General features: G+C 42.0%; 1 protein-coding gene and 1 long non-coding RNA gene across 14 annotated transcripts in view; one reads left to right on the forward strand and one right to left on the reverse strand.

The window, feature by feature from the left end:
• Positions 1–21843, forward strand: part of LOC101735795 (MOB kinase activator-like 2) — a 56255-nt gene extending 34412 nt beyond the window's left edge. For 10 of the 12 annotated variants that reach the window (XM_038015108.2, XM_038015103.2, XM_038015107.2 and 7 more), the window contains 3 exons: positions 17597–17754; positions 19400–19621; positions 21328–21843. In XM_038015108.2, the coding sequence (XP_037871036.1) occupies positions 17597–17754; positions 19400–19621; positions 21328–21680 (733 nt within the window). In that variant the 3' untranslated portion in view covers positions 21681–21843. Of the gene's footprint in view, positions 1–15399; positions 15536–15993; positions 16081–17596; positions 17755–19399; positions 19622–21327 lie in introns of those variants that run through there. The other 2 variants (XM_038015100.2, XM_038015102.2) reach the window with 2 other exon arrangements.
• Positions 10005–15231, reverse strand: LOC134200023 (uncharacterized). 2 transcript variants are annotated; one of them, XR_009974772.1, is made up of 3 exons: positions 14708–15231; positions 10641–12317; positions 10005–10282 (listed from the first exon to the last, which is right to left on the reverse strand). It is a non-coding gene; the product is annotated as an uncharacterized LOC134200023 (long non-coding RNA). The 2 variants fall into 2 exon arrangements; XR_009974771.1 differs by lacking the exon at positions 14708–15231 and having other exon boundaries at positions 10641–10792; positions 11029–11167.
• Positions 21844–26148: the final 4305 nt, after the last annotated feature.

Genomic DNA, 26148 nt, shown 5'->3' on the forward strand with positions numbered 1-26148 from the left:
AAGATAAATTAAAAATGAATTTATGTCTCCGTTTATTTGAGATATCTTGAAAATGAGGAATGAAACACGAACTCTCAAGGTTTTATTAATAATTCGATTAATGTATGCTGGAGGAGTCTGGAAGCAGTTGGAAGAGCTAGTAGTTATATTTAGTGTGGTAGTGTGAAATAATTCTTTATTTTACATTGAAAGTATGATTGTTTTATGAAATATGTATTGAAATAATGAAGCAGGTGTAGTGCTTTATACGGACCTTCGTAATATATTATACCAGCATTGCATCATATAAAATGTTTCGCGTTCGACTATACGACTGATTTGATAACGCGGGTAATTACGAAAGCAATTTATTTCATACAATTGTGTACCTACATTTATGAATTGCCTTGTATGAAATTTCTTAACGATTGTTCGGTCGACACCGGTATTATATGGATACCTAGTTCAATAGTCCTATGAACAGTTGAGTCCCAGCTAATACTTCACTCTGTGCGGCGATGCGGTATATCTACCTCCACCACATGTATGTCTCATAATCAATTTAAAATTAAAAATAATATATATGTATTTACAAATTCAGTAAGTAATAATATTTATTGATTAGTATTTTACTTTCACTATATTTGTATTGAACACGATAAAAATACCGCTAATTATGGAATATGAGTTCCGAATCGGCAGCAATACCGCACAAGCAGCTCACAACATCAATAACGTGAGCCCCGTGTGGCCGCGGTAGTCCGGAAACTAACGCCAACAACGACAAAACGCCAGGCGACATCTACACCATGAGTGAAAATGATGAAATGTAAATTATAATCCTGGGTGCACATTGTTGAGAATGTTTCAACTTTTTCTATGGACGATCTTAAAATATTAATGTATATACATACGTGTACTTAGTCTGGCCATAAATATTGTTACAATTAAAAATAAAAATAAAATCTATTGCAAATAACATTTATTACTTTTACAGTGTGTTAGTTTAATACATAAATATAAAACAATTTAAAGTATAAAAAGCTTATTCGAAGTGGTCTCCTTTGGCTGCAAAACAGTCTTTTGAACGTTGAGGCCAGTTATCAATAGAAGCACGCACTTTTTCCTTGGGAAAAATTTTCACTGCCAATTATCATGGCGCTCAGAGCAAGCCGTACTCTCTAAAACTGACCATAAATCATAATCCAGCGGATTAAGATCGGGACTAGACGACGGCCAGTATTCAGCTCTGATGAAGTCCGAAACGTTCGTTTCCAACCAAGACTGCGCAGACCAAGCTTTATGACCTGGCGCCGAGTCTTGCTGGAAGGACCATTCTTGATTATTGACCATGGTGTTGTTAAGGGGCTTCACTACCTTCTCAAGAATGGTATCTTGATACACTTGTGCCGATGTTTTGATACTTTTTTCACAAAAGTATGGCTCAGTCACTCCTTCATAGCTAATACCCTACCAAACCATCACTGAAGTCGGATAGTGCCCACGTTGCACTCTGTCGACTAGTTGGGAAGCTTCCTTAGAGCTTTGAGCATAAATACGGTCATTTTGTTTGTTAAAATGATGCTCAATTGTAAAAAATTTCTCATCCGTAAACAAAATTTTTCTATGACCTCCCTTTGCGTACCGCTTCAGTAGTTGTTTCGATTTTACCACCCTATTCTCTTTTAAATTATCTGTTAAGAAATTACCAGTACGTCTCTTATAGGCTGCAAGTCAATCTTAAGTCTAAGTCATCTTTTCAAATACGCGACATGGTTTTAGGTGCTATCTTCATCTCCCGAGATAAAATCTTTTGCTTTCGGACAAGATTTCTTCGAATTCTTTCCCTTACTGCTTTGACCACCTTTTTCGTACGAACACTACGTGGACGGCCAGATCTTTTTCTGTCACAAACAGAGGAGGTCTCATTGCACCTATTAATAGCCCGGTACACAAACATTTTACTAATACCAAGCGTATGGAGAGTTTTAAAAATTGCATTTGGCTCCATACCTACTTTGTGTAAAGCAATCACAGCGATTCAATTCTCTTTATCACCCCATTCCATTTTAATATCGCAAAATATTGTACAATGTATTGGCGCCAAAATGAGAAAATTCAATGAGCAATCATATAAAAATGACAGATCCCAAATTCAAATGTAATATTTTGTTTATTTTTAATTGTAACAGTATTTATGGCCAGACTAAGTATATACGTACATACATAATAATATAACATATTATTTGTAGGGAAATCGTCACGCAGCATTCCACGCCATATACTTAATTTAACAAATGCTTATGATTGACTTCACGGCGAAGGAATAACATCGTGGAAAAGTCAAACCCGCAATATTATAATTTGCGTAATTACTGGTAGTAGGACCTCTTGTGAGTCTGCACGGGTAGGTACTATTTCTGCCGTGAAGCAGTAATGCGTTTCGGTTTGAAAGGTGGGGTAGTCGTTGTACTATAACTTAGAACTCATATTTTAAGGTGGGTGGCGGCATTCACTCGTAGATGTCTATGGGCTCCAGTAGGCTATGAGATCGTCCACCCAACTTAGCAAAAAAAATTAACAATTGAAACAAATGCGAAAATTATATATTTTTTAAATAATTATAAACACAAACATAAACAAATAAAAATTAAATCTGTTCACTGCCGTGGCCTAGATTTCGGTTCGGATTGAGAGTGCGCAACGTGAAGTCGATTCGGACAGTCCAGATCCATCCTCTGGGCGAATAGCTGCGGTTGCGCACGGTACGTAAAAACCTACGATCTATATGAGCGTCCGTGAACACGCCTGACGCACCTCGCCCTGGCGGCAACCCCAGCAGTGGCGTCAACAGCACTGAAGGCATTGTTCTACTGTATGCGCAGTATTTTATGCTTGACTCACAAACTGTACTTATAAAAAGACTGGCAATATGCTGTGAATAGCTGTATTTATTTAAACATGAGTAAGTACGTCAGTCTCTGGATCCCACTCAGCGCTCGGCACCCTAATGCTAGCTTGGAGCCAGGTGACCGTGTCTGGTATGGTCTTCGATTCAATTTATAGCCCTTTCAGGGTCAAGTGTGTAATAGTGGTGGTGGCTGGCTCATCATTCGTTTCTTTTCTATTAAAAAGGACGTGTTTTGAGAAATTTAAACAAAATCGGTAGACAAAACTTCTCGGGTTCGCCCACAAAATCCACTAATTCGCGGTAAATTCCACCATTTTAGTAGCACATTGTTTCATTTAATTTAATTTCACTTCAATCAAATCCAAATAATTGTAATGCATCTCATTCTCCTTCATCCTACTTGTGATACGAGTATATAGAATAGAATATTTTTATAATTAACAATTGAAGATATTTAAAAACTCTCCACTGGACACAACATATATGAACATTTAATATCAAACGTATCAACAATATGAGTAGGTAGGTAATATGTATAAAGGCGGCGCGCCGGTGGCAGCGCGCGTGTCGTCACTGCAGCCTCATTACACGTATCGGCTGTGCGGTTGCCACATTAACGTTAACCTCAGATTTATTGAACCTTGTACTGCGCCGCATAAGATTCATTTTACTTCACTGCAATTGCAGCATACTGCGCTACTTTCCCAAAACATTTTGTCCTCAGGATGTTTCGCAACCGACTCTTTGTTCTTATCGTATTCGCGTACAGCTCATGATTTCGTCTTTATTACAAAAACAATAACCGGGACTCCTCAAATGTCAATTAAACAACGAGTCACGTCGTTGGATCAGACGTTGGTCGATCCGAACCCAAAGCAACGCGACGTAGTGTGAATGTCATTGTTCTGGGGCACCATACAATTTATAATAAATCAGGAAGAAGGATCGCTTGTTAGTTATATATTATGACATGCAATTACTTATAAATACCTCGTAATAAGTTTCATTTTGCTTTGAAATTAGAAAGTGTAGCATCAAGTGTAGCAGTTAGTAAGCATTGGCACTAAAGCTGCGACCGTAACAGAGGATAAAGCGAGCGACCTCGAGCAGCCTCGGGCAGCGAGCTTGTGTACACTGAGCACTGTCCGACGGGCAGTCCGCCCTCAGCGGCGCACTCACTGCAGAGAGCAGGGCAGGCCGAACACGGTCCGCATGGGTGCTAAGTCGCCCACCTTGTGCATGTCGTCAATGCTATTCGGCCTTTTGCTAGATTTCTCCTGTTCTGTTCTGCCGCACTATAAATATGCTTTATAAATATTGGTCGCAAATCGCGGCTATTTTCCTACATTGGTAGTTTTTGATGTTATCAAAACAATAAAAAGTTACGCAATGTGTAGTTTCTGTTGGTACATACACAGGCCGTGCACACATGTCACTGTTCCTACCAGTGCAGTGCGACAGTTGGGTGTATGGTGTACAGTGTACACACTACACTTGACGTCCAGCGCCGCTCGTTGAACTGTGCCATCTGTCCCCGAGGGAACTAGTTACTGCACTGAACTGCACATTCGAAATGCCAACTGATTGTACAGATTGTACGACCGCTATCTTTATATACTTGGACCTAATGTATATCGTATAAGTATGGGCAAAGTGCAAGTTGTACATACAGGTCCATTGTAACGGAACTGCAATGTACTAGGTGCCGTGCGCGTGTGGGACATACAGACAGACCATCAACAGATGTTAGTTAATGCTTGTGGCGGCGTCAGTAATTCTGCAAAAAACTTGTGTCACACGGAACGATACCGTTCGTGTGCGACGAGAGAATTAAATCAAAACTATTGTACTGTACATTATTGTGTTTGTGGACAGACGAGCATACTGCCCACTTAATAGCGAATGGTGACTCTCACACGCTTGCGCACTGTTCACTTATGAACATTGTCTACAGTAGCCACAGAGCTCCACTCGTTATCACTGTGTTATGAATCTAGCTGCCACAGTCGGAAGCCTCTATCATTTATAATTATTATAAAGGGTCTTCCCATAAGAGTTTTAATACGTATAAATATGCATTTTAATTACGTTACATTTTAATATGTAAAAGAAACGAGTAATTTTAAGCAAAATCATCGTATGTTTATTTAATTGTAAAGAGGAGGTTATGCCGTTAATGTATCAGCTAAATAGCCGCCACTGTTACTTGTGCAGCACCATATTCCTTTCATGAAATGTTCTATTACCAATTTGCGCTTATGCGGCTGTATGTCCTCCATAACTTCACGAATGACATCTTTGAGGTCTTGAATCGATGGTGGGGTTCTGGCATCTTATCTTATCTTTCATGTTTTGGAGAGGTGGAGAAACTACTGTAATGACTTATATCGCCATAAAGACAATTTATGCACCGTCAAAAGATGGGATGACCACCTGGAAGAGCCTCCTATACTACTTTCTGGGGTTGAATATGCAATACAAAAACTTAAGCACAAGGTGGTTGGTCCGGATGGCGTGTCGGCAGCGATGCTTCAAAGTCTCGGTTCAGAAGGGACAAAAATTATCCATCAGATATGTACCAAGATTTGGAAAACAGACCAATGGCCCAGTGATTGGACAAAATCTGCAATAGTACCACTTCATAAGAAAGGCTCCACAGCGAAGTGTGAGAACTACCCAACTCTGTCGCTCATGTCCCACGCGAGTAAAATACTAGTTCGCATAATAAACAGCAGACTATCAGCTTTCATAGACCACCAGATAACGAGAGAACAGGCTGGTTTTGTAGCGGGAAAAGGAACTCGCGAGCAAATTTTGAACGTCCGAGTGCTCATTGAGAAATTTCGCGAGTTTAACAAGTCTCTGGTGCTATGCTTTATAGATTATGCGAAGGCGTTTGACTGTGCTCAGTGGAGTAACATGTTTGATGTGTTAATTGATATGGGCGTTCCTTCTCATCTCATACTACTGATACGGAATCTGTACCTTGATGGCTCTTGCTTCGTGAAACTCGATAATCGAAGATCTAGATCCTTCCATACAGAACATGGAGTGCGTCAGGGCTGCATTCTGTCACCCAAATTATTTAATATCTACGGCGAATATATAATGAGAAGAGCACTTGAAGGCTGGAACGGCGGTATTTCCGTGGGCGGTGAAACACTCACGAACCTGAAATACGCTGACGACACTACCATGCTTGCATCAGATGAAGAGGAAATGGCAATTCTGCTGAACCGTGTGGAAGAAGAAAGTGCTAAACTCGGTCTTATAATAATAATGATAATAGATAGAGCGCAACTTTTTCCACGTTCTGATGCACTCAGTGGTTACGAGAAAGTAGCGGAATTCATATATCTTGGGTCGCAAATAACATCCGAGGGTGGCTGCACGGGGGAGATACGCCGAAGATCCGGTATGGCTAAAAGTGCGATGACCAATCCGATATAAAACCAAAGCGCGCTTGGTGCGGGCACTGATCTTTCCTATATTCCTCTACGGGGCGGAGACATGGTGCATAAAAGGCCGAGATATCAAAAAGATCGATGCCTTTGAAATGTGGGTGTGGCGGAGGATGCTACGAATACCGTGGACTGCCATGAGTACAAACGAGTCCATTCTAAAGCAGCTAGACATCCGAAAAAGGCTCTCTTTCATCTGCCGGGAACGTGTTATGAGCTTCTTCGGACACATCATGCGGTCTCCCAGACATGAATTAGAGAAGCTCATAATTGCGGGTCGCATAGAGGGCAAGCGCGCCGTGGGCAGAACACCAGCCAGATGGTCAGATCTAGCAAGACAAGCACTTGGTGGTAGTCTGTACCATGCAGTCCATGCCACCCATGATCGAGCACATTGGAAGTACGTCGCATGCGGTCGCGATCCTCAGTAGTGAGGGAACGATATAGAAGAAGATCTTATCTTTCACGTAGCTCAAAAGAAAAAAGGCTAAAGGTATTATTAACTCGCAACGTCTCGGTGGCAAATTTTGACGCCTCCGAGAAATCTCACAGGAAACTTTTCACGCAAAAGAGCGATATTATTGTAGCGGTAGACATAATAAAATACAAGATATAAGACAGATGCCTGAATCTCGCTTACGACATTTTCAAGACAAGCTTGCATATATATATACAAGTTTCGAACAACAACGTTTGGATCGTTGGTCTTGTTGGGTCTTCAATTTCCTTATTCCTTTCGCAATCCACTATCCATGCCATCTGTTGATGCTCCAAGCAAAAGTACGTGTGTGAAAGAGAAAACAAAGTGTGCGGTAAAGAATTAAAACACCGTGCCGGTGCTTAAAACTTATTAAATATTAATAATCAATATAAACCTCTCGCGAGTGTGACAATTCAAAAGTGCATCAAGGAGCTTCGGAGTGATTCATAAGTTTTCCTTTCTCAGTCCCAAAAACATTAAACACAAACTCCCAAATTATGGTTAAGTAATTGTGTGACACGTACCGCCGTCTTGTTGAAAATAAACGTCGTCCACATTAAAATCTACCAATTCGTGCCACACAAATTCATTATTCATCGTCCGAAACCGCAATCCGTGCACCCTAATAGCCGCTCCAGCCTCTGAACTGAACTGAACGTTTAAAGCCTTAAAACCTAAGTCTTCATGCAAAGTACGTAAAGTCGTTTATGGAATGCCCATTTCCAAAGATCAACGACCAATGGTTCTCGATCAACCTGGATTATCCTCCACACTGGGGTACAAGTGGTACAACAGCAATATTCTCAGCTGTTCTCGAGCGTTGCGGCCTTGTGCGCCAGTTCGATTTTTCACGTCACTAACTTATCCCGACAGTTCAAATTTTATCACCAGTTTCACATTTGCTGGCCATAAAATTTACTGTGACCGCGAAATTTTCACAATTTTTTCTGTTCTTTTCTTAACTAAAATCTGTAGTAATGTTGACTAATCGATTTCCGAGAGTTCCCATTAACCTTGTGTATAACCGATCTACGATATATGTATATTGTAGTATGTACTGTTAAGTGGTTATCTGGATAATGAAAATAATTCTACATAAACAATGTGCAGATGACTTGTATATAGATGTCACACGCACACGATGGAGTCAACAGATCGTGCAACCTCTTCAACGTTTCACAGTGGAAACATTAGCGCGGATTGTGATCAGCGGACCGAGAACAATGTGTGTGTACGACCGACAGCTGGCCAAACAAATACTCATTACAATAGCAAGATGGGATTATCACATGACCTAGTATTGTGCCGCGCTGCGCTCGAAGGCTGCGTCGACCCGGGCCGCAGACAGAGGTAGAAAACAAGTACGGCTTGACATATCTGCTCGAATACGTGAATTAATGTCAAAACATTCGTGAATAAAATGTGATGGTGATAAATCGCGACTGAGATACTATGTGAGCTACACGCAGTCTCACCGCCCGCCACCCACTCACAGCCACAGTCGAGGGGCTCAACGAGTTACTCCGTCTTACTTCCCAGACCTTCGACCGCGCTGAGTCCGCTATCTCTCCACTTTTGTTAGACGTTGCGTCGGTAGGTTGTGATATGACTCTGAGTGACGGCACGACGTCGCGCTAACGTGGTGACGGCCAGTGCCCGAGGTCGTTGTGAGCTACTCATAACTGGCAACCTGTAATTAATATTGCGAGCACGCGGCGTCGGGGTCACTAGCCTCGTCGCTTCTCCGTCTGCGTCACGAGGTATATTTGTTATCGGTGATAGACTTACGGCCGTTTTCAATAACGTATCTGAGTTTTCGGATAGATAGCTATCTCCGAATATCAGCAAGAGCGTATCTATCATTAGTTTGCGTTTCACAATCACGGATAAGTGCTATCTCTCTTTAACCAACAGTAGATAGCTTCTTCCCTCCGATTTATCCGAGCCTCTTGATACGTTTCGTTCTACTACAAATACGAAACAACATCAGGATCAAGACTTATTTTATTTTATTCTAAATTATAACTATAATTTAACCAGCATATTGTAGACTATCATAAACACATTTGTTTATAACAAAAAGTAATAAAAACATATGTAGATTTTTTTAAATTGGACGTATTGCTATTTTTATCCTAGTCGAAATTATGAAACGAAACGTTTTGACAGTCCGTTTGCCAATAAGCAGTGATCAGTTTCTTTTGTTTGTTTTTCTATTGTTTACCTACTATATTAGATGATGACTTACCTCCAAAACGCTTTAAAACTTTCGTTTATAATTCTAAGTGTGTTTATAATTAAAGAGCTACAGTGAAATAAAATGAATTCTGTAAGTATCTATGAACTACATTGATAATAATAATTTTACTTTGAAAACTTTGAGTTCAAGTTTAGAAAATATATCTTTTTCAGTCAAGAAAGGCAGCACCCATGACAAAAGATGAGACGATGATTCTAGCAGAACTTGTGGCGGCGAAAAAACACTTCAATAATAAGGCAACAAAAGCCACAAACAATAAATTGAAGGAGCAGGCTTGGCAAACCCTTGTAAATGATTTTAATTCGTCGATTCGTCGTTTCCCACGAACTCCATCGCAGCTTCGACTAAAATGGGAAAACTTAAAGAACGCTACGGCAACATAAGAAACAACCTTAGTAAGGTTATTATAATTAGTTGATTGTTTGTCTCTAATAACACATTGATAAACATGATTTTTTCTTCAGGTTGCCGTAGTATTTGAAATAATTATGCTCTTTGTTACAGGCTGGAGGTGGTAAGGATTGCAGATGAAATTTTGGATAAAGCATGCACATTGTTGTAGGTCACATATAATATTTTTAACACTTTTACAGCCAAGCGGAAACAAGATGGAAGAAAAGAAATGCAAGGCTAGCATAGGGACAATGCATTAGCAGAATAACTAATAGCAAAAAAGAGACTTGACTTGGAAAATAAAGAAAAGGAGATTGTTGTAGCTAAAGTTAAGTTAGATTTAGATAATTTAAAAAATTAAAAATTACTTAAAAGGAATATTAAATTTCATTAATTAAGTAGGCAATAATAATTTTATGTTAGATAGTTTTTTAAGTATATGTACAAATTCTAAATTAAATATCTTGCATGTACTAACTACCATGTAATTATCATTTTGGAAAATAAAAAATAGTCAAATTATCTTTGGAGTTTATTTTATAAATTATCTTTGGAAGCAATTATTTATAAGTACATAGTTGTATTTCAGATGTAAGTTTTGAAAAATTGTTACGAACAATTATATTATTTTCTTGTAATGTATCTGCGACTGAAATTTCTGATTCTAATTCTTCTAAATTCATACTTCTGACGATATTATGCAGCATGGCAGCTATAATAACAGCTTGCATATTTTCTAGTTTTAATCTACTTTTCAATGATATACAGGGAGTCTTCTTTTACAAACACCAATGCATCTGAAAATTATACATTATTCGCTTAAATTATTTTACAATACAGTATAACAAGCTCTTAACTAAAAAAAAAGATTACCTCTCTATAGTATTTCTTGTTTTAATATGTGATTCATTTTAAATCGTTCCGATTGAGTATGTGGGTTAATTAATCACGTTAAAAGATAGGGTTGTGGGAATAGCCTCTATCGGCAAGCAAATAGCAATTTCCAAGTCCACCTTGATATCAATGTTCTCTTGATATGTAGATAATTTATTATAATAGTGTCATATTAAATTCATATAAACACCTAAATATATAATATAAATAAATAAAAATATAATAATAATATATAATAATAATAATATAAATGAGAAATACCTTTTCAATCGGAATGGTTAATTATAGTTGTATCATGAGTAGACCCAGGCCATCAAGCAACAACATTTTGAAACATCAATGATGCATTGCACACAAATTACACATTCAAAATACTCTTTTTCTATTTCTAAATTCCTCTCCTATATTTGAATCTGTAACACAAATATAAAATGCAGAGGTATCAGTGTGTAATAAGAATGAAGGTAAATAGCCTACCAGGTTATTGTATTAGTATATGAATGTCATTTAGGGCACCATAGGAATCCAGCAGTATTATAGAATTCCTGTTGAGTGTGTAACACAACAAAAATTAGGTATAATTTTGCTATTGCTATAAACAAATATAAGTTGTAATAACGAGTACTTTTATGGTTAAAATTTATCTTACCTTTTTGACGTTACACTCAAATATGGTCTCATTAAATTAAGCAATTCATTCACAACACCTTTGCTCAGAAATCTATAGTCAAATTCGTAATTATTGATCTTCGCCATGTAATTCAGACGATCTTTATTTTCCTAACCATATGATATCGGCCTCACTATCACTATCTGCATCACAATCCATTATCATTTGAAATAATTCCATATCACTATCATCACTGCTACAATATGCCAATATGAAGAGAAACAATTATTAAATTATAGCGATTTACTTTCGAAAGATAAACATGTAACCGGCCGATTTTGACAGATAAGCGAATGCCCATACTAGAGATAGCGCCGCCTACCGGAGAGTTACTTAAAACTCATATTGAAACGGAAGTAAGCACGATTTGTATGAGCGTTCTATCTTTAGCAGGCTATCCGTCCTCCCGACGATGGATAGATAAATCCGATAGGAACTGCTGCCCGTCGATAGGTTATTGGAACGTAAGTAAGGACAAAAATATAGATTTGTCTATCTTTAGTAACCGAAACTAGGGATAGATAGGTTATTGAAAACGGCCGTTAGATTGGTGAAAGAGCTCACGGCCCACCTGGTGTAAAATGGTTACCGAAGCCCATCGATATCAGTAAGTAACTATCTCCCAATCATTTCGTTGTTAATGATTGAATGCAAACATCAGCGATATGAGAGTAACAAATCAGCTTTAGCGATAAACCTCTACAAGAACAAACGAACTACAATAGGTACTTATTATGTTTTTAATAAACTTTTATTATCTTCACACGTTTATTACTATGTATGTATGTAACGGAAACTTTGAACATGATTTTCACCCCCTTCAAAACGTCGGACTAACTCAAAATTTGGCATACGTATTTATGATTGATGACAATTCAATATTTTAATCAGTTAGATCCGTTATCTTTACTAGGATAATCAGGATTAGCGATTTTTCGTTGGGACTAACTTCCAATTTTAACAGCTCTTCCGCAATATTATCAAAGCCAAATTCAACCGTTATACAATTTAATAGCTTATTATTGACATGTTGATGTTAAGACCGTTTTTAATAAATCACAGTTTAAAAAACTTGAAAACACTTTTATAGAGAAGCCCGCTAAAAATACAAAATAAATTGATTTAAGAAAAAAAAGTTGTCTAAAGTTCGGAAAATGTTGAAGTCTGTCGACACCAAGAGATTTCGGTGGATTACGCAAAATTTCCAACCCTAGCTCTTGTAAGTGAGAGGACCATCTGTTACTCGTATTTTTATCGTGTCCATATTCCTGAAAAAGATACAAATGTAGTGAAAACAAAATAATAATCAATAAATAAATTACTGAATTTGTAAATAGAATTTCACATTTTTTTAATTAAATTCATTTTTGTTAAGAATTTATTGTCAGCCAAACATATATTACGTTTCTAACGGTCAGTAGTGTAAAACGGCAACGTAATAGGTAAAGAAAGACCTATTATACGAAGGGTGTTCAATAAATAGTGATATGCGATACATTCTCCACGGAAAGAATAAAATACTGGCAATCATAGTCCAGATATTTGATATAATAATAATAAACAGCTACATATCGATTCCCTTTATTTAAAAAAAATAGAAGTCACTTGTTTGCTTCGTGTCGGAACGAGTTTAAAAAAAAGAATATAGAAGTTCACACCGCAATAAAATAAATATCTCTGGTTGAAAACCTTTACTAGCTGAAAACAAGACTTGAGAGCAACATTAGAGGTTTATGCTCCTCCATATTCTACGGTTGTGCGTTGGTGTGCTGAGCTCAGTGAGAGTGCGAGGAAGGTCACCGAACATAATGTTTATACCGGTGGTAGGACCTCTTGTGAGTCCCCGCGGGTAGGTACCTGGTGGTACCCCTGCCTATTTCTGCCGTGAAGCAGTAATGCGTTTCGGTTTGAAGGTTGGGACAGCCGTTGTAGCTATACTGAGACCTTAGAACTTATATCTCAAGGTAGATGGCGCATTTACGTTGTAGATGTCTATGGGCTCCAGTAACCACTTAACACTAGGTGGGCTGTGAGCTCGTCGACCCATCTAATCAATAAATAAAAAAAGTCGAAAAATAAAATTACATATAATAAAAGATAATTACGTCACACTTATATTCACTATTTATTGAATTCTCCATATACATATATATACGAGTCTCGTCGGTGTGTCGTGAGAACATACCGGTACCAACATAGCGCGCACCAGCGGACCATCAGCTGGTAACCGCCCGACCACAAAACTAGGAAGGACGGATCAACAGGTGGCTCGGAGCTCCACTCGCTCTGACGTCACTGTCTCCCCTCTCGCTGTACCCGGCTCGACGCGGCCCACGCAACACAATCGACACGAGCGCGACGCCTTACCTCATTATTGATACAATTTCCAGCGAAAAATATCCTGAGCAGCTTTAGGAATTACGACGATAGCACGAGCTCACCTATATCAACTATACTTGAATTATGTTCATTTAAAGCTCTTTAAACTAACATACAAAGTGTTGCGGTAAATGCAAGCAAATAGTAACTGCTTGAATGGCGAACATGAGCTATTTATTACTAAATATGTAAAAAATGAAAAGTTCGACGAAATGAAATGAAGTAATATCCAAATATCCTTTAAAGTACGCATGCTGACGTTTACGACGATGACTATTTGCCCTCAAGAAAAGCGCTCTCTCCACAAACGTAATTAAAATAATATAGGATAGAAAAATGATATCCTCCATAATTTGCAAACAACAAAATAGCGGCGGATGCGGTGGCCCGGTGTCGTTGGAGTCGGAGGTGAGCTTACGGGCTCAACCTGAGAAAATTTTCTAACACTAGCCCTAACCAGAGCAATGTTTCGCAGAATCTACCATCGGTTCGGAATCGCGACATACGTTGTGTGTCTATGGGTTAGTTCGCTCGCCGAAGTCTTCGTCATAATCAGAGTTCGACGAAGGCGGTGACCGGTGCTTGAAGAGCCTAAGCGCACCGAGACTGGATCCAGGGGACCCGAGACATGTTTCGGGTGACGACGGCTTTGCTCCGTCGCCTAGGTTCGGATATGTAATCGGTGGCCACGATATGTGTTTTATCGAGTCGCGTTCGTTTTTCAAAGTAGCTTTCTGACGCTTCTTTTACATATTTACGTACGGTTCTATTTTTAGGTGGTCGTGAAGAACAACGTTCTCTTCACGTACCACGGTGCTCTGACGGCTATCCTGCAGAAACAAGATTAGATCACCTGGAGAGAGTTTTGATCCGCGTGAGCGAACACTGTAATTGCACAGGTCATGATGACACGTTTGCAAGTTTTGTTCACCTTGTTACGAAGGGATAATTTAATTCGCGGATTGTAACAAACACTACGACGGTTTTTACCTATGATGATTTCGGATACTGTAGGTGTTACATCTGCCTATCAATGATACGTTTTTTAATGAGATAACAAATGTATTTGAAGGCTCGTCGGACATTGCCAATCACTCGCTAATTAATATAGGCACTTGAAAACTTAGATTTATGCCGATAAACTCCATATGGTGGCACCGTTGGGGGGTTGGAAGTCCAGGTCTCTATCGAAGTAAAGTATTTCTCGTAGTCCTAATTTAGATATGAGTGGTTGTAGGGCACACTAAGCCCGCTCGAGTAGGCACTAGGGCCCATCTACCGTGAAGCTTTCCAGTGCTCCAGGCGGGACAGAGCTGCAGTCGTTGCCTCAATATGCGTCAGCACCTCTCCGCTTCCCGGCGTGGTGCGGCCCGCTGGCAGCTCGCCCGACGGCGGCGCGGCGGTGAATGATCTCGCCCGCGCCTCACTCCCCTGTCCTCTCTGTCCGCGACGCGCTGCCAATTCGCATTCTGTTCCAGTTTCTAACATTGTTCTCAAAGGGAAAAATCAAAACGTCCAAAATTATTTTACGTTTCTATGAATGCTTAATGATTTAATAATCGAAATATTCGTTGTCAAGTCCTGTCAGATCTTAGGCTGATATGATGATGTTATTATTTTCAAATAAATTGCGCATCATTCCTGCACCGGGCACCAATATATTTTTTTTATGTGGATTCGTCTTTTAGTTGGTAATCCGTCTTGGCTTTGCGTCCGTCTTTGTCCATGAACGACTGACAACTTAATATCAGGTGGACGACAAGGTCTTTAGCAAACCGTACCGAGCAATATCCCCGACTAACTGGATTATCAAATGAATCATGTGATTGATTGGCGACATTGTTTGTGACATTGCATGGTAGATGTAGGCGCGGGCGACGAATAGGTATCTTGTTTGTTAGAGTTATACATGGGCGAAAGAGATAGCGACTAAAGTATATGTGAGTCTCTGTCAGTGGAGGAGTGCGGGCCGCGGGAGGGGAAGAGCGCGCGCGGCGCGTACACTCGGCGCCTCTCAGTCGTCGCTCGTCGCCGCGATGTGTCACGCCGTCGTGCTCGGTGTGTTGTTCTCATTGCCCTCCTACCTGTACTCGGCGGTCCCGTCCAGGTGAGAACCGTGGATGTCGTACTCGCTCTCCGAATGTCTCTTCCGCCTCGTTCATGTACTTGTTCTATTGACCGCAATGTTCGATGTTTGTTAGGGACTGGTGGGAAATGACCCTGACGTTAACCGATGCAAAGCAGTTTTTCGTTTGCAAAATCATAATTTTATTTTAAAACGAATCACACTCACAATAATGAACGAGCTTCATTGAAACAATAATAAATACTGTTTCTTTTTAGTATTCGTGAATTACACTTTCGTGTCAGCTTAGAATTTGTAATGAATCGGTTGGAGTGAATCGCATTCAATTGACGCACTTATAATTATATTGCGGTCACGAGCGTCGGTAGCACGCCGCGCCGCGCCGCGCCACTCGCCACCACTGTCTGACCAGACCCTCTATCGAACCTCGTTCTTCCATGACCAGAAATTATTTATACTCGTGCATCCAATTATGACAGGAATGCATTGGATCCTACGCTCGGAAGTCGTCTGTTGGAAGTGTTTGTGGTGTGTCTATCTGTATTGGTGAATGTCATTTTCGGGAAGTGAGTTATTTGTAAATTCATAAAACACGCGCGTGACTCACTTTCTATGAAAACCACGACCAATCAATATCTGATGATCGATTCAGTCCCGTTATCGGACCAGTGTAATGATAAGCAGTGTCATAGTGACAAAGTTAAAATGTTATCGATTTTTTTTATTTTTTTTTATTGCTTCGATGGGTGGACGATCTCACAGCCCACCTGGTGTTAAGTGGTTACTGGAGCCCATAGACATCTACAACGTAGACGCGCCACCCACCTTGAGATACAAGTTCTAAAGTCTCAGTATAGTTAGAATAGCTTTGGTAGAAGCGACACGCAGCATGCGGCAGGCGGGACTGGTGGCGCGCGGCCTCCGTCCTACCGCCAATAGCTACACCATGCGCTCCCGATGCCCAATGTTACCTATTGCCCTATACTTACTTCTTGATCTAGCATCGCCGGCCAACTAATTAATATATTGCTTTGTCATAAAGCACCTTATCTTGTGTACCTGCTCAGATCTATATATAATTACATAGTTTAAGTTAAGTTTTTACAATAATTGATTATTTTTTCTTTTATATTTTTTGGTCTTATATTTTATTTTTATTGCATTGTTACTCACGGCCCACCTGAAGTTAAGTGGTTACCGGATAAACACCTACAACGTAAATGCCACCACCCACCTTGAGATATGAGTTCTAAGGTCTCAGTATAGTTATAACGGCTGCCCCACCCTTCAAACCGAAACGCATTACTGCTTTACAGCAGAAATAAGCAGGGCGGTGGTACCTACCCGAGCGGACTCACAAGAGGTCCGTACCCAGTAAAAAATATTGTTTAATTTATATTTTCTTATATTCTATTATAATAAACAGTCTAGACAGTTCATAAACCAGCACTGTTACTACATATTTCAACCTTAAGAAACAAGAAACTGACTAAATAACACAATTCTGGTGGTAGGACCATTTGTGAGTCCGCGCGGGTAGCTACCACCGCCCTGCCTATTTCTGCCGTGAAGCAGTAATGCGTTTCGGTTTGAAGGGTGGGGCAGCCGCTGTAACTATACTGAAACTTTAGAGCTTGTATCTCATGGTGGGTGGCGCGTTTACGTTGTAGATGTCTATGGGCTCCAGTAACCATTTAACACCATGTGGGCTGTGAGCTCGTCCACCCATCTAAGCAATAAAAAAAAAAAAAAAAAAAATTCACACGACTTCGCTCTCCGCGTTCGCGCCAAAAAGTCAATAAAAAGAAATAACACACAAGCAAATAATTTTTTACTTATTGATTGCGTCGATGGGTGAACAAAATTACGTCCCACCTGATGCGAAGCGATTGGGACATCACAACATAATGTCACCCATTACGGGACCAGAAGATGAACTCACAGCTCTAATGTCTAACGGCGATACAACGATAGCGATACGAGTAGTCCTTCGCTGTGTGTGTTTCACGATTCGTTTGAATATTGTGAACTGGTTTCGGTTTAAAGGACAAATGAATTAAGCAGTATTGATTGGATCTCCAGGAAGGCTCGTCGGAAGGAGCGAGAAGGGGAGCCGGCCGGAGACCCGAAGCTGTACCTGCAGGAGGCGCTGCTCGAGCGGAAGCTCCCCGAACTGGACATGCGCCAGCTCGTCGACCTGCCCCACGGACTCGACTACAACGAATGGCTTGCTTCGCACAGTAATTATACTTTTTAACAGTTTATCGATTGAAAGACGGCTTCGAATCACGGACATTAGTTACGTACATATCATGATATCAACGACTGTGGGGATGTGTGCTACTTTGACCTGAATGCAGATCTACTCAATAAACTTAACCGGCTTCTCAATAACTGCATTCGATTTATTTATAATCTTCGGAAAAACGAACACGTGCCTTCTCATCGCTCCCAATTGAAACGGCTCTTCATTCGACAACGCCGTAGCTTGCGTGCTCTCAGTACTGTTTACTCTTTTTTTTGTTTTTTTGCCCTTGTAGGCAGACGAGCATACGGCCTACCTGATGGTGAGTGGTTACCGTCGCCCATGGACTTCAGCAATGCCAGGAGCAGAGCCAAGCCGCTGCCTACCGCTTAGTACTCTCCACAAGCCTTGTTTGAAGAGGGACATGTCCTAGCGCTCTGGAAACACCGTGGAGGGGGGAGCTCATTCCATAGCCGGATGGTACGTGGCAAAAAAGACCTCTGGAAGCGCCCTGTCGATGAACGCAGCGGTTCCAGATAATATGGACGAACGCTGCTCCAATGGCGGGAGGTGCGATGATAAAAAAGAGATGAGGGGATCGTCTCAAACAATTCCTCAGAGCGCTCCCCATGGAACATACGGTACAAAATACAGAGGGAACCGAAGTCCCTCCGCAGACCCAGAGGTTCCAAACGATCCGTGAAAATGGGGTTATCGACAATCCGAACGGCCCTCCTCTGTATGGAGTCAAATGGAAGAAGCTGGTATTTGGGAGCCCCGGCCCAGAGATGGGAGCAGTACTCCACGCGAGGCCGGACTATGCTTTATAAAGTAAAAATCTTTGTCCAGGCGTGAAGTACCACGGAAGTGACACGGCTCTGTGTAATCAGGCGAGAGGTCTCTCGATAAGCGACCAGGTCTGCGGCCGTTCCCACTCTGTAATGTTCAAGCCTGTACCGTAATTATGTCAATTTTGTGAACAACGATATGGTTATCAGGTTTTCACAACTGACTCGACCGCTGCTGGACCGGTAGAGATAACCAGGAATGAGTGGTTGCTGGAGCTCACAGACAACAAACGTGAATGACGCCGCTCCCGTTAAGATATGAGGTCGAAATGTCAATATTGTATTTAAAAATATTGACATTTCGACCTCAATGTCAATATTGTATTTAAAAATATTGACATTAAAATGTCAACTTAATTTTCCGACATCAGCACTGCCAGGTGCAAACACTAAAAGAGGGACGGGTTTGGGCCACATTGGGAGAAATGATATCTAGACGCGTCCTGTGCATGAGCGCAGTGGTTGGAGGCGGAGGGCTTAGTGATGACAGCACGTGGAGGCGGGATCGGTCCGAGCGCCTCTCGACCTCAACTACGAGCTAGCAGCCGACCTTACTCTCGGCTCTAACCTAATTATTATTATTACATATATTTTACAATTGTCGACGGATAGAGGAACAGTCTCTAATTAACGCATTTGACTTCCGCTGCTAATTGCATTTTGTAATTTAAAACATCTATTATAACTGTGAAAGCTTAAGGATTGAAGGTCGTTAGCGCGCAATGTCGAATGTCGTATTGTGAAAAATGAAGGAGGGTTTGTGCTTCAGTTAATTGACTGGTCTGATTCCAGCGCTGGCGCTATTCGACCACGTGAACCTGGTGTACGGCACGGTGTCGGAGTTCTGCACGGCGGCCACGTGCCCCGACATGACGGGCCCGGGCGGGCGCAGCTACGCGTGGTACGACGAGCGCGGCAAGAAGTCCCGCGTCGCCGCGCCGCAGTACGTCGACTACGTCATGACCTACACGCAGAAGACTGTCAACGATGAGACCGTCTTCCCGACTAAATATGGTACTTACCTTGTCGCACGCACGCCTAACGTTGTGAGCTCCCGGCCTCCGGTCCTGGATTGACAATGTTTGTATTTACAGATATATGTTGCGACTACTCTTACGATAAGATTTCGAAAAAATATTGGTCGGAAAAGTATAGTTCAGAAGTCGGGACCCCGATTGTCTTTAAGTATCTAGTTTATCACACATCTCAATTCGGACCCTCATTTCACTCTTAATTTCTGTGCCTCGCTATCAAGACAAGGCGAGCTCTAGGGCGCGGCCCGTGCGCGTCGTGCCGGCCGCCACCGACTCGTGCGAGCCAGTCCAAGCTGGATGTGTGAAGTATAGGGATACGAAGGGTCGTTGGTCATTATGTAGAGGTTGGGCTTCCTTGCCTTCACGGGACGCCTGGCAGATCTGAAACATCGACATTATTTTGTAAAAGTAATATGCAGAAAAGAATAGATTGTGATAGGAACTAAATATGTCATAATGATAAAATAAAATATTACGAAAAAATAATTTGTTTTCAAGTAAAACACAGGTTGTGTGTACTGTACTGTAAATAATACTGTATACACTACGGAGTATACAATATAGGTATCTGAGCTCAGTGTAGCGAGAGAGATGGCTTAACGTCGGATCGAGTGGGAGAGAATCGCACAGTCGATTGCGCATGGCGACGCGTCGCCACACCGTACACACTACTGCATATAGACTGTATATATATACCATGATATAGCGTGGCGACGCGTCGCCACGGAATACGTAGCCACGCCAGAAATCGGTTTTACGTGCGGCTATAGATGTTTCACATAAAAAAAAAATTATCTTTATTATTTGTTAAATTCTAATAATTCTAATAAACTTGAGAGGATGCAAAATCTATGTATCCGATTTATATACAATCTCAGAAAATTCGATCATGTTTCTCATTTTCGCAAAGAACTTAAATGGCAACTTAAATGGCTCCATATACGCCTTCGTAGGAATACTCGAATATTATGTCTCCTATTCAATATCCTGCATAAGCCCACTTCTGCCTTATATTTACGTGAGCGATTCTCTATCATTTGTTCTCCTGGTGCTCCCTGCAGATCCAACCAACGTTCTGTCTTGTTATTCCCTTCCCACAAAACCAAATTTCTATTCTCACTTCTTTACTGTGCACGCGGTCAGACTGTGGAATTCGTTGCCGGCTGACATCCGAGTTTGCAAGTCTGTTTCTGTTTTTAAATACAAGGTCAAACAGTTCTATCTCTCATCAACCGAATGATCATTGTTCTATACTCTTCGTATATAGTATATATATACTATATACTGTGTTACTTATAATATTTTGTATTCAAGTTTAACAATATCTGCTATGTGTATGTGCATTACTATAATTCTCATATTGTATTTGTTATTTTAGCTGTTCTACACACACTCATCACTTTTAATTGTTATTCTCATAATCCTCTCGCAGGTCTGCTGGAAGAGATTTCTTAAAGAAATAAGCAGTGCCTTTATACATAATTTTCCCATTACTCTGTACTATTTCTTCTGTTCTGTGTGTACATAAATGAATAAATAAATAAATCTTCTTAAATTATATCGAGAACTCCGCGGCAGTGTCCGCACGGTCCCAGCTCCGCGGAGAGCAGCCTCAAGACGCATCGCATTAACACACATATAGCGTATTGTCTATACATTGTAGATTGTACCGGTGGTCGGTTTCAGCGAACGAGTTCCCCGCGCAGTTCGAGGGCGTGGTGCGGCGCGTGGTGCGGCTGCTGTTCCACGTGGTGGCGCACATGTACGCCGCGCACTTCCGCGAGCTCGCGCTGCTGCGGCTGCACGCGCACCTGCACCTCACCTTCGCGCACCTCACCGCGCTCGACCGCCGCTACGCGCTGCTCGACCACAAGGAGACCGACGTGCTGCGCGACCTCGAGGTGGCGCTGCGCCTGCGCGAGCCGCCCTCCCCGCGCGCCGCCCCCGCCGCGCCCGCCCCGCCCCCCGCCGCGCCCGCACCCCCCGCCGCGCCCGCACCGCCCGCCGCGCCCGCGCCGCCCCCCGCCGCCACCGCGTGACGGCCGCCGCCCCTCCTCCGGCACCTACATTGTTAATTCTATTGTAAATATTTCGATCTGTTAAGTAGTTTTAGGTGATTACTGTTAGTTATAATTATAATTTGTGATTGCTTTGGTTGTAAATAAAAGTGATATTTGTTTTACTAATAAACGAAAAGCTTTACGTCGACTTGTTTCTGTTCGCCTTGCGCGTGACGTCACCCGACAAAACCCCCAGCTGCAGCAGGCGACCGGACGGTGGTGGTGGTGGTCGTGGCAGAGACACTGCGCATGGGTAATGACATGAAAAAGAGTTGGTTCAACAGAATATGGAAATACTGAAACAGTAAAGTGAAGTTAAGTAACGCTTAAGTGAACTGTGGCTCAGCTGAGAATTGAGTGAAGATTTATTCTCAGATCCTCAAACCCGGCACAGCGCAGGCGTGGAGCCGCTGCACTCGTTCGAGTCCCGCAGGCGGGCATCCATTATCCTAATAAAATACGTACTTAATAAATGCTCACGATTCACTTCCACGGTCAAGGAATAACATCGGGTAATAAAATTGAAACTTGCAAAAATATAATTTACGTAATTACTGGTGGTAGGGCCGCACCGGTAGGCGCCACCACTACGCCCATTCCTGCCGTCAAGCAGTGGTTAGTTTCGGCTGGAGGTTCCGATAGCTGATGTGCTGTAAAACTAAGGCCTAGAACTCGTGCCTCAAGGTGGGTCTATGGGCTGCAGTACCCGCGTAATAAGATGTGGACATCGGGAGAGATACGACAACCTGCATGAACAGCTTCAGTCTACCCGCTCAAACCTCCCCAGCGTGGCTCATCAATACTGGGAACAACGAGAATACTATTAACGAACTATGTGAGCCCAAGAGATTTCATTGATCTCTGCTCGGACCCGGCGTCCCCCGGGGGCGTGGGGGGTACGGTAAATACATTATGAGGAGAAGCAGCGGTCAGTGGGAGCCGCCACGGAGTGGGGCCTGATGTTGGTACTGATAGTTAACTACTATGTAAAAAATATATTATTTTGAACTGTTATATTTTTTGTGAATTAGAATTGACTGTTTACCTTTTCTATTTAATACGCTACTTCTCATTTATGAAGAATGTTGATATAACGCTGTGGCGGGTAGCCATCATACAACGCAAGATATTTGACAGATGCCTGAATCTCGCTTACAACATTTTCAAGATAAGCTCGCATATATACAAGTTCCGAACAACAACATTTGGATCGTCGGTCTACCGAGAAAATATCACCCGCTCGGTGGAAGATCTTCCCTTTGTCGTTCAGCTCCCCAAAACGCCACTAGCAGATTGTATTGAGAAAGGTGCCCAAGTCCGCAAATATACCTGGATTACCGAGTATTTATTCATGTGCATCAAGCGTTTTCGGACGGTCGATTACCATCTGACTGGAGATATGCTGGAAGACCTAGATAAGCACGCGATGAACTACCTTGGTACGTGACACAGTAGCAGCCACGGAATCCCAAAAAGTACTGCAAATCGAATTCTAAAACGTCACAGGCTTCACTCACGTCACTACAGGCGCGTGCAGACGTTATTACCGGGCAACTAGCCACTACGGGCCCCCTTTTGGCGTGATATGCTGCAAAAGCACATTGAAAATCCTCAATTCTTAGATAAACAACCTGCAAGAAATTCGACTATTTAAATCTTCACAACCTACATAGTTATGTAGTTGTTCCAGTTGGAGCAACGAGAATCCGATCAATTCAAGATTATCCTATGCACCAGCACGATAAGTGGATGAATTATTGGGCCCTTTGACCTATAAGGAAACTTAGGTGTACGAGTCATGTATCGTACAGGGCACGCGCGCATTCACATCAGCACATTTACATCGCTTTACTCAAACCGTAGTACATATAAAGCGCCAGTACACGTCCAGCACCTACATACAGCGGTACTCACCACATACATAGATAGAATTAGTTACTTTTAGCCAAGCATATAATAAACGCATATTTTTTGACTATCAGTGATTTCTTCGTATCAAGTTGTGTACGCCACATTCAGCAGCGCATACATCTTTATGGTCCTTCGAGCCGGATATGAACCAGCGACCTATGGATGACAATAGTTATTTGACCTTTCTACAAAATGACTTGCTAAATTTAGTAGAAGACGTCACAAAAGTGATTTACAAAGCATGTGGTTTCAAAATGATTACCATTCTTTTATAAGTGTAGTGCCGGAAAATAATAAAAATCACCATTATTTTGACACACTGGGCCACATACCTACCGTGCTTTGCAGATCTGCATTATGGACATCGGCCTTTTTTTTTAACGCTGGGAAATCCATTTACGGATACCCGGTCCGGGGGGGTAACGAACCGGGTTATGTCGGACTCCGGCGCCTCCTGAAAGGAAGAGGGGGACGAGAAGGTCCTCCACCTCCCCGAATTCCTCGCAAGAGACTACGCCTTGAAAAAGGCGCGCGAAGCACTTCGGACATCGGCCTGGTAAATCACAGTAAATACGAGGAGGGATCAAAAAGTAGTGAGAATGAGATAGAATATAATGACTATTGATAACATAATAATTTATATCTCTACAAAGTCTCTGAGTTAAAAAAAAATTGTCTTGGTCCTGCAAAAATCCCTCCACGGCATCCATCACCTCGTTATCGTCTTCGTACCTGTTTTCCCTTAAGTATTCTTTCAATTTGGGGAACAGATAAAAATCGCACTAGGCACGAGTTCTGGTGAATAAGGGGGGGTGGTCAACCAATTCGAAGCCAGCTTGCTGAACGGCAGCCTTTGCAACTGCCGACCTGTGCGCGGGTGCATTGTCGTGATGAAACAGCACGCCCCTTCGAAGTTTCCCTCTCCTTTTCTCTTTGATGGCATTCCTCAACTTGGGAATTAAAGCTGCATAATATTGGCCTGTAACAAGTTCCACGCTCCTGGTAATCAATCAACAATATCCCTTCTGAGTCCCAAAATATTTCCGGACTTGAAAACCTAAAACTATCCAGAGTGGATCCGGAGGACAATACATGTATTGGGCAACGGCAGCTTTGCGTTGCGCCGCCGCCGCCGCCGCCTAAGTCGGTTATGTAATTAGAGAGACTTGTCTCATGAGTTTGTCTCTCTCTGGAAATACTGGTATGGTAATCACAGCAACTTCGGTGGTCGGGATTGCAATCGGACATGTTGGACAGGCTGGATTGTGGGGTAAGACAAGACGGCTTGGCTTTTGAACTTATTCATTGATCGCCTGATCTGTGGACTCAGCAATGCCAGTGTCGGCTGCCATTGATGGTGTTTGTCAATAACATTAGTTATGCAGACGACATGGTGTTGCTGAGCCTATCGATTAGGGGTCTCAGAAAGCTGATTGGGATGTGGGAGTGTTATGCGGAAAAACATGGGCTTAGATATAATGCTGTTAAAAGCGAGCTAACTATGAAACTGTCCCACCAGCCACGCTCAGCGGCAGTGTTCTTGTATTGCAACTCTAGTATCTGGGTCGCTGAGTCACTGAGACGCTCGCAGACTATGTAGACATTGACAAGGAGCGCAGGGCGTTGTCAATCAGAAGGTAATATGCTGGCGGGTCACTGCAGAAGTGAAGGCTACTCTTTTCAGAGCATACTGCCAGTCTTTTTACTCGTGCAGCCTATGGATTGAGTACACCAAGAAATCGTACAATCCCCTGCGTGTCCAATATGACAACGCCTTCAGAGCGTTATTGCGGTGTATCGGGGATGTTTGCGCATGCGCGAATAGATAGCTTCGCGGCAATCATTCGTAAACGAATCGCTCCCCTGACGCGCCGCGCGCGGGGCAGCCGCAGCAGCTACCGGCGGATGTTCGCCTCGCGGATGGATCTGGACTGCCCAATAATGCAACACTGGACAAGTGTGACAGTTGAGCACTCTGGATCCAAACCAGCCTATAGGTTAAGGTAGTTTTTACATTCATTTTTTAGTAATTTGTCACTTTTCAAACATTCATTTTAATTTTATTTCGAAATTATTATAGTTGTTTTTTATGTTCTATGTGAAATGTTATTTTTAATGAATTTAGGATGTAATATCTGAAATAAATGAAAAAAAACAACAACAAAATATTTTTTGCAAAATATAGTATTTTTATGATTAAAGGATTACAGATAGCTCGGAGGCCTTTCCACTTTCACCAGGACAAGTGGGCGAACGCGGGTTCAGCCAGGAAGGGTGGGATTTGCTAACAGCTGCCCTAGCGCCTCCAAAGGAGACTTTACAACTTAAGCGCAGCAGCTTTGCTAATGAATCTACTACCGGATCGGAATCGCGACCCGCTGAGAAAATTCGGCGAGAAACTCAGTGGGCTGTGTCTGAGGGTTAATTTACTCGTCGAGTCCTTCGTCGCAAGCGACGTGTTCGACGAGAACGATGACCGGTGCTTGAGGTACCTAAAAGCACCGTTAGTGGATCGGGAGGATCCGAAATGACGTCT

The sequence above is a fragment of the Bombyx mori genome, chromosome 13 (assembly GCF_030269925.1).
Source record: "Bombyx mori chromosome 13, ASM3026992v2".
In the NCBI taxonomy this organism is placed as follows: domain Eukaryota; kingdom Metazoa; phylum Arthropoda; class Insecta; order Lepidoptera; family Bombycidae; genus Bombyx; species Bombyx mori.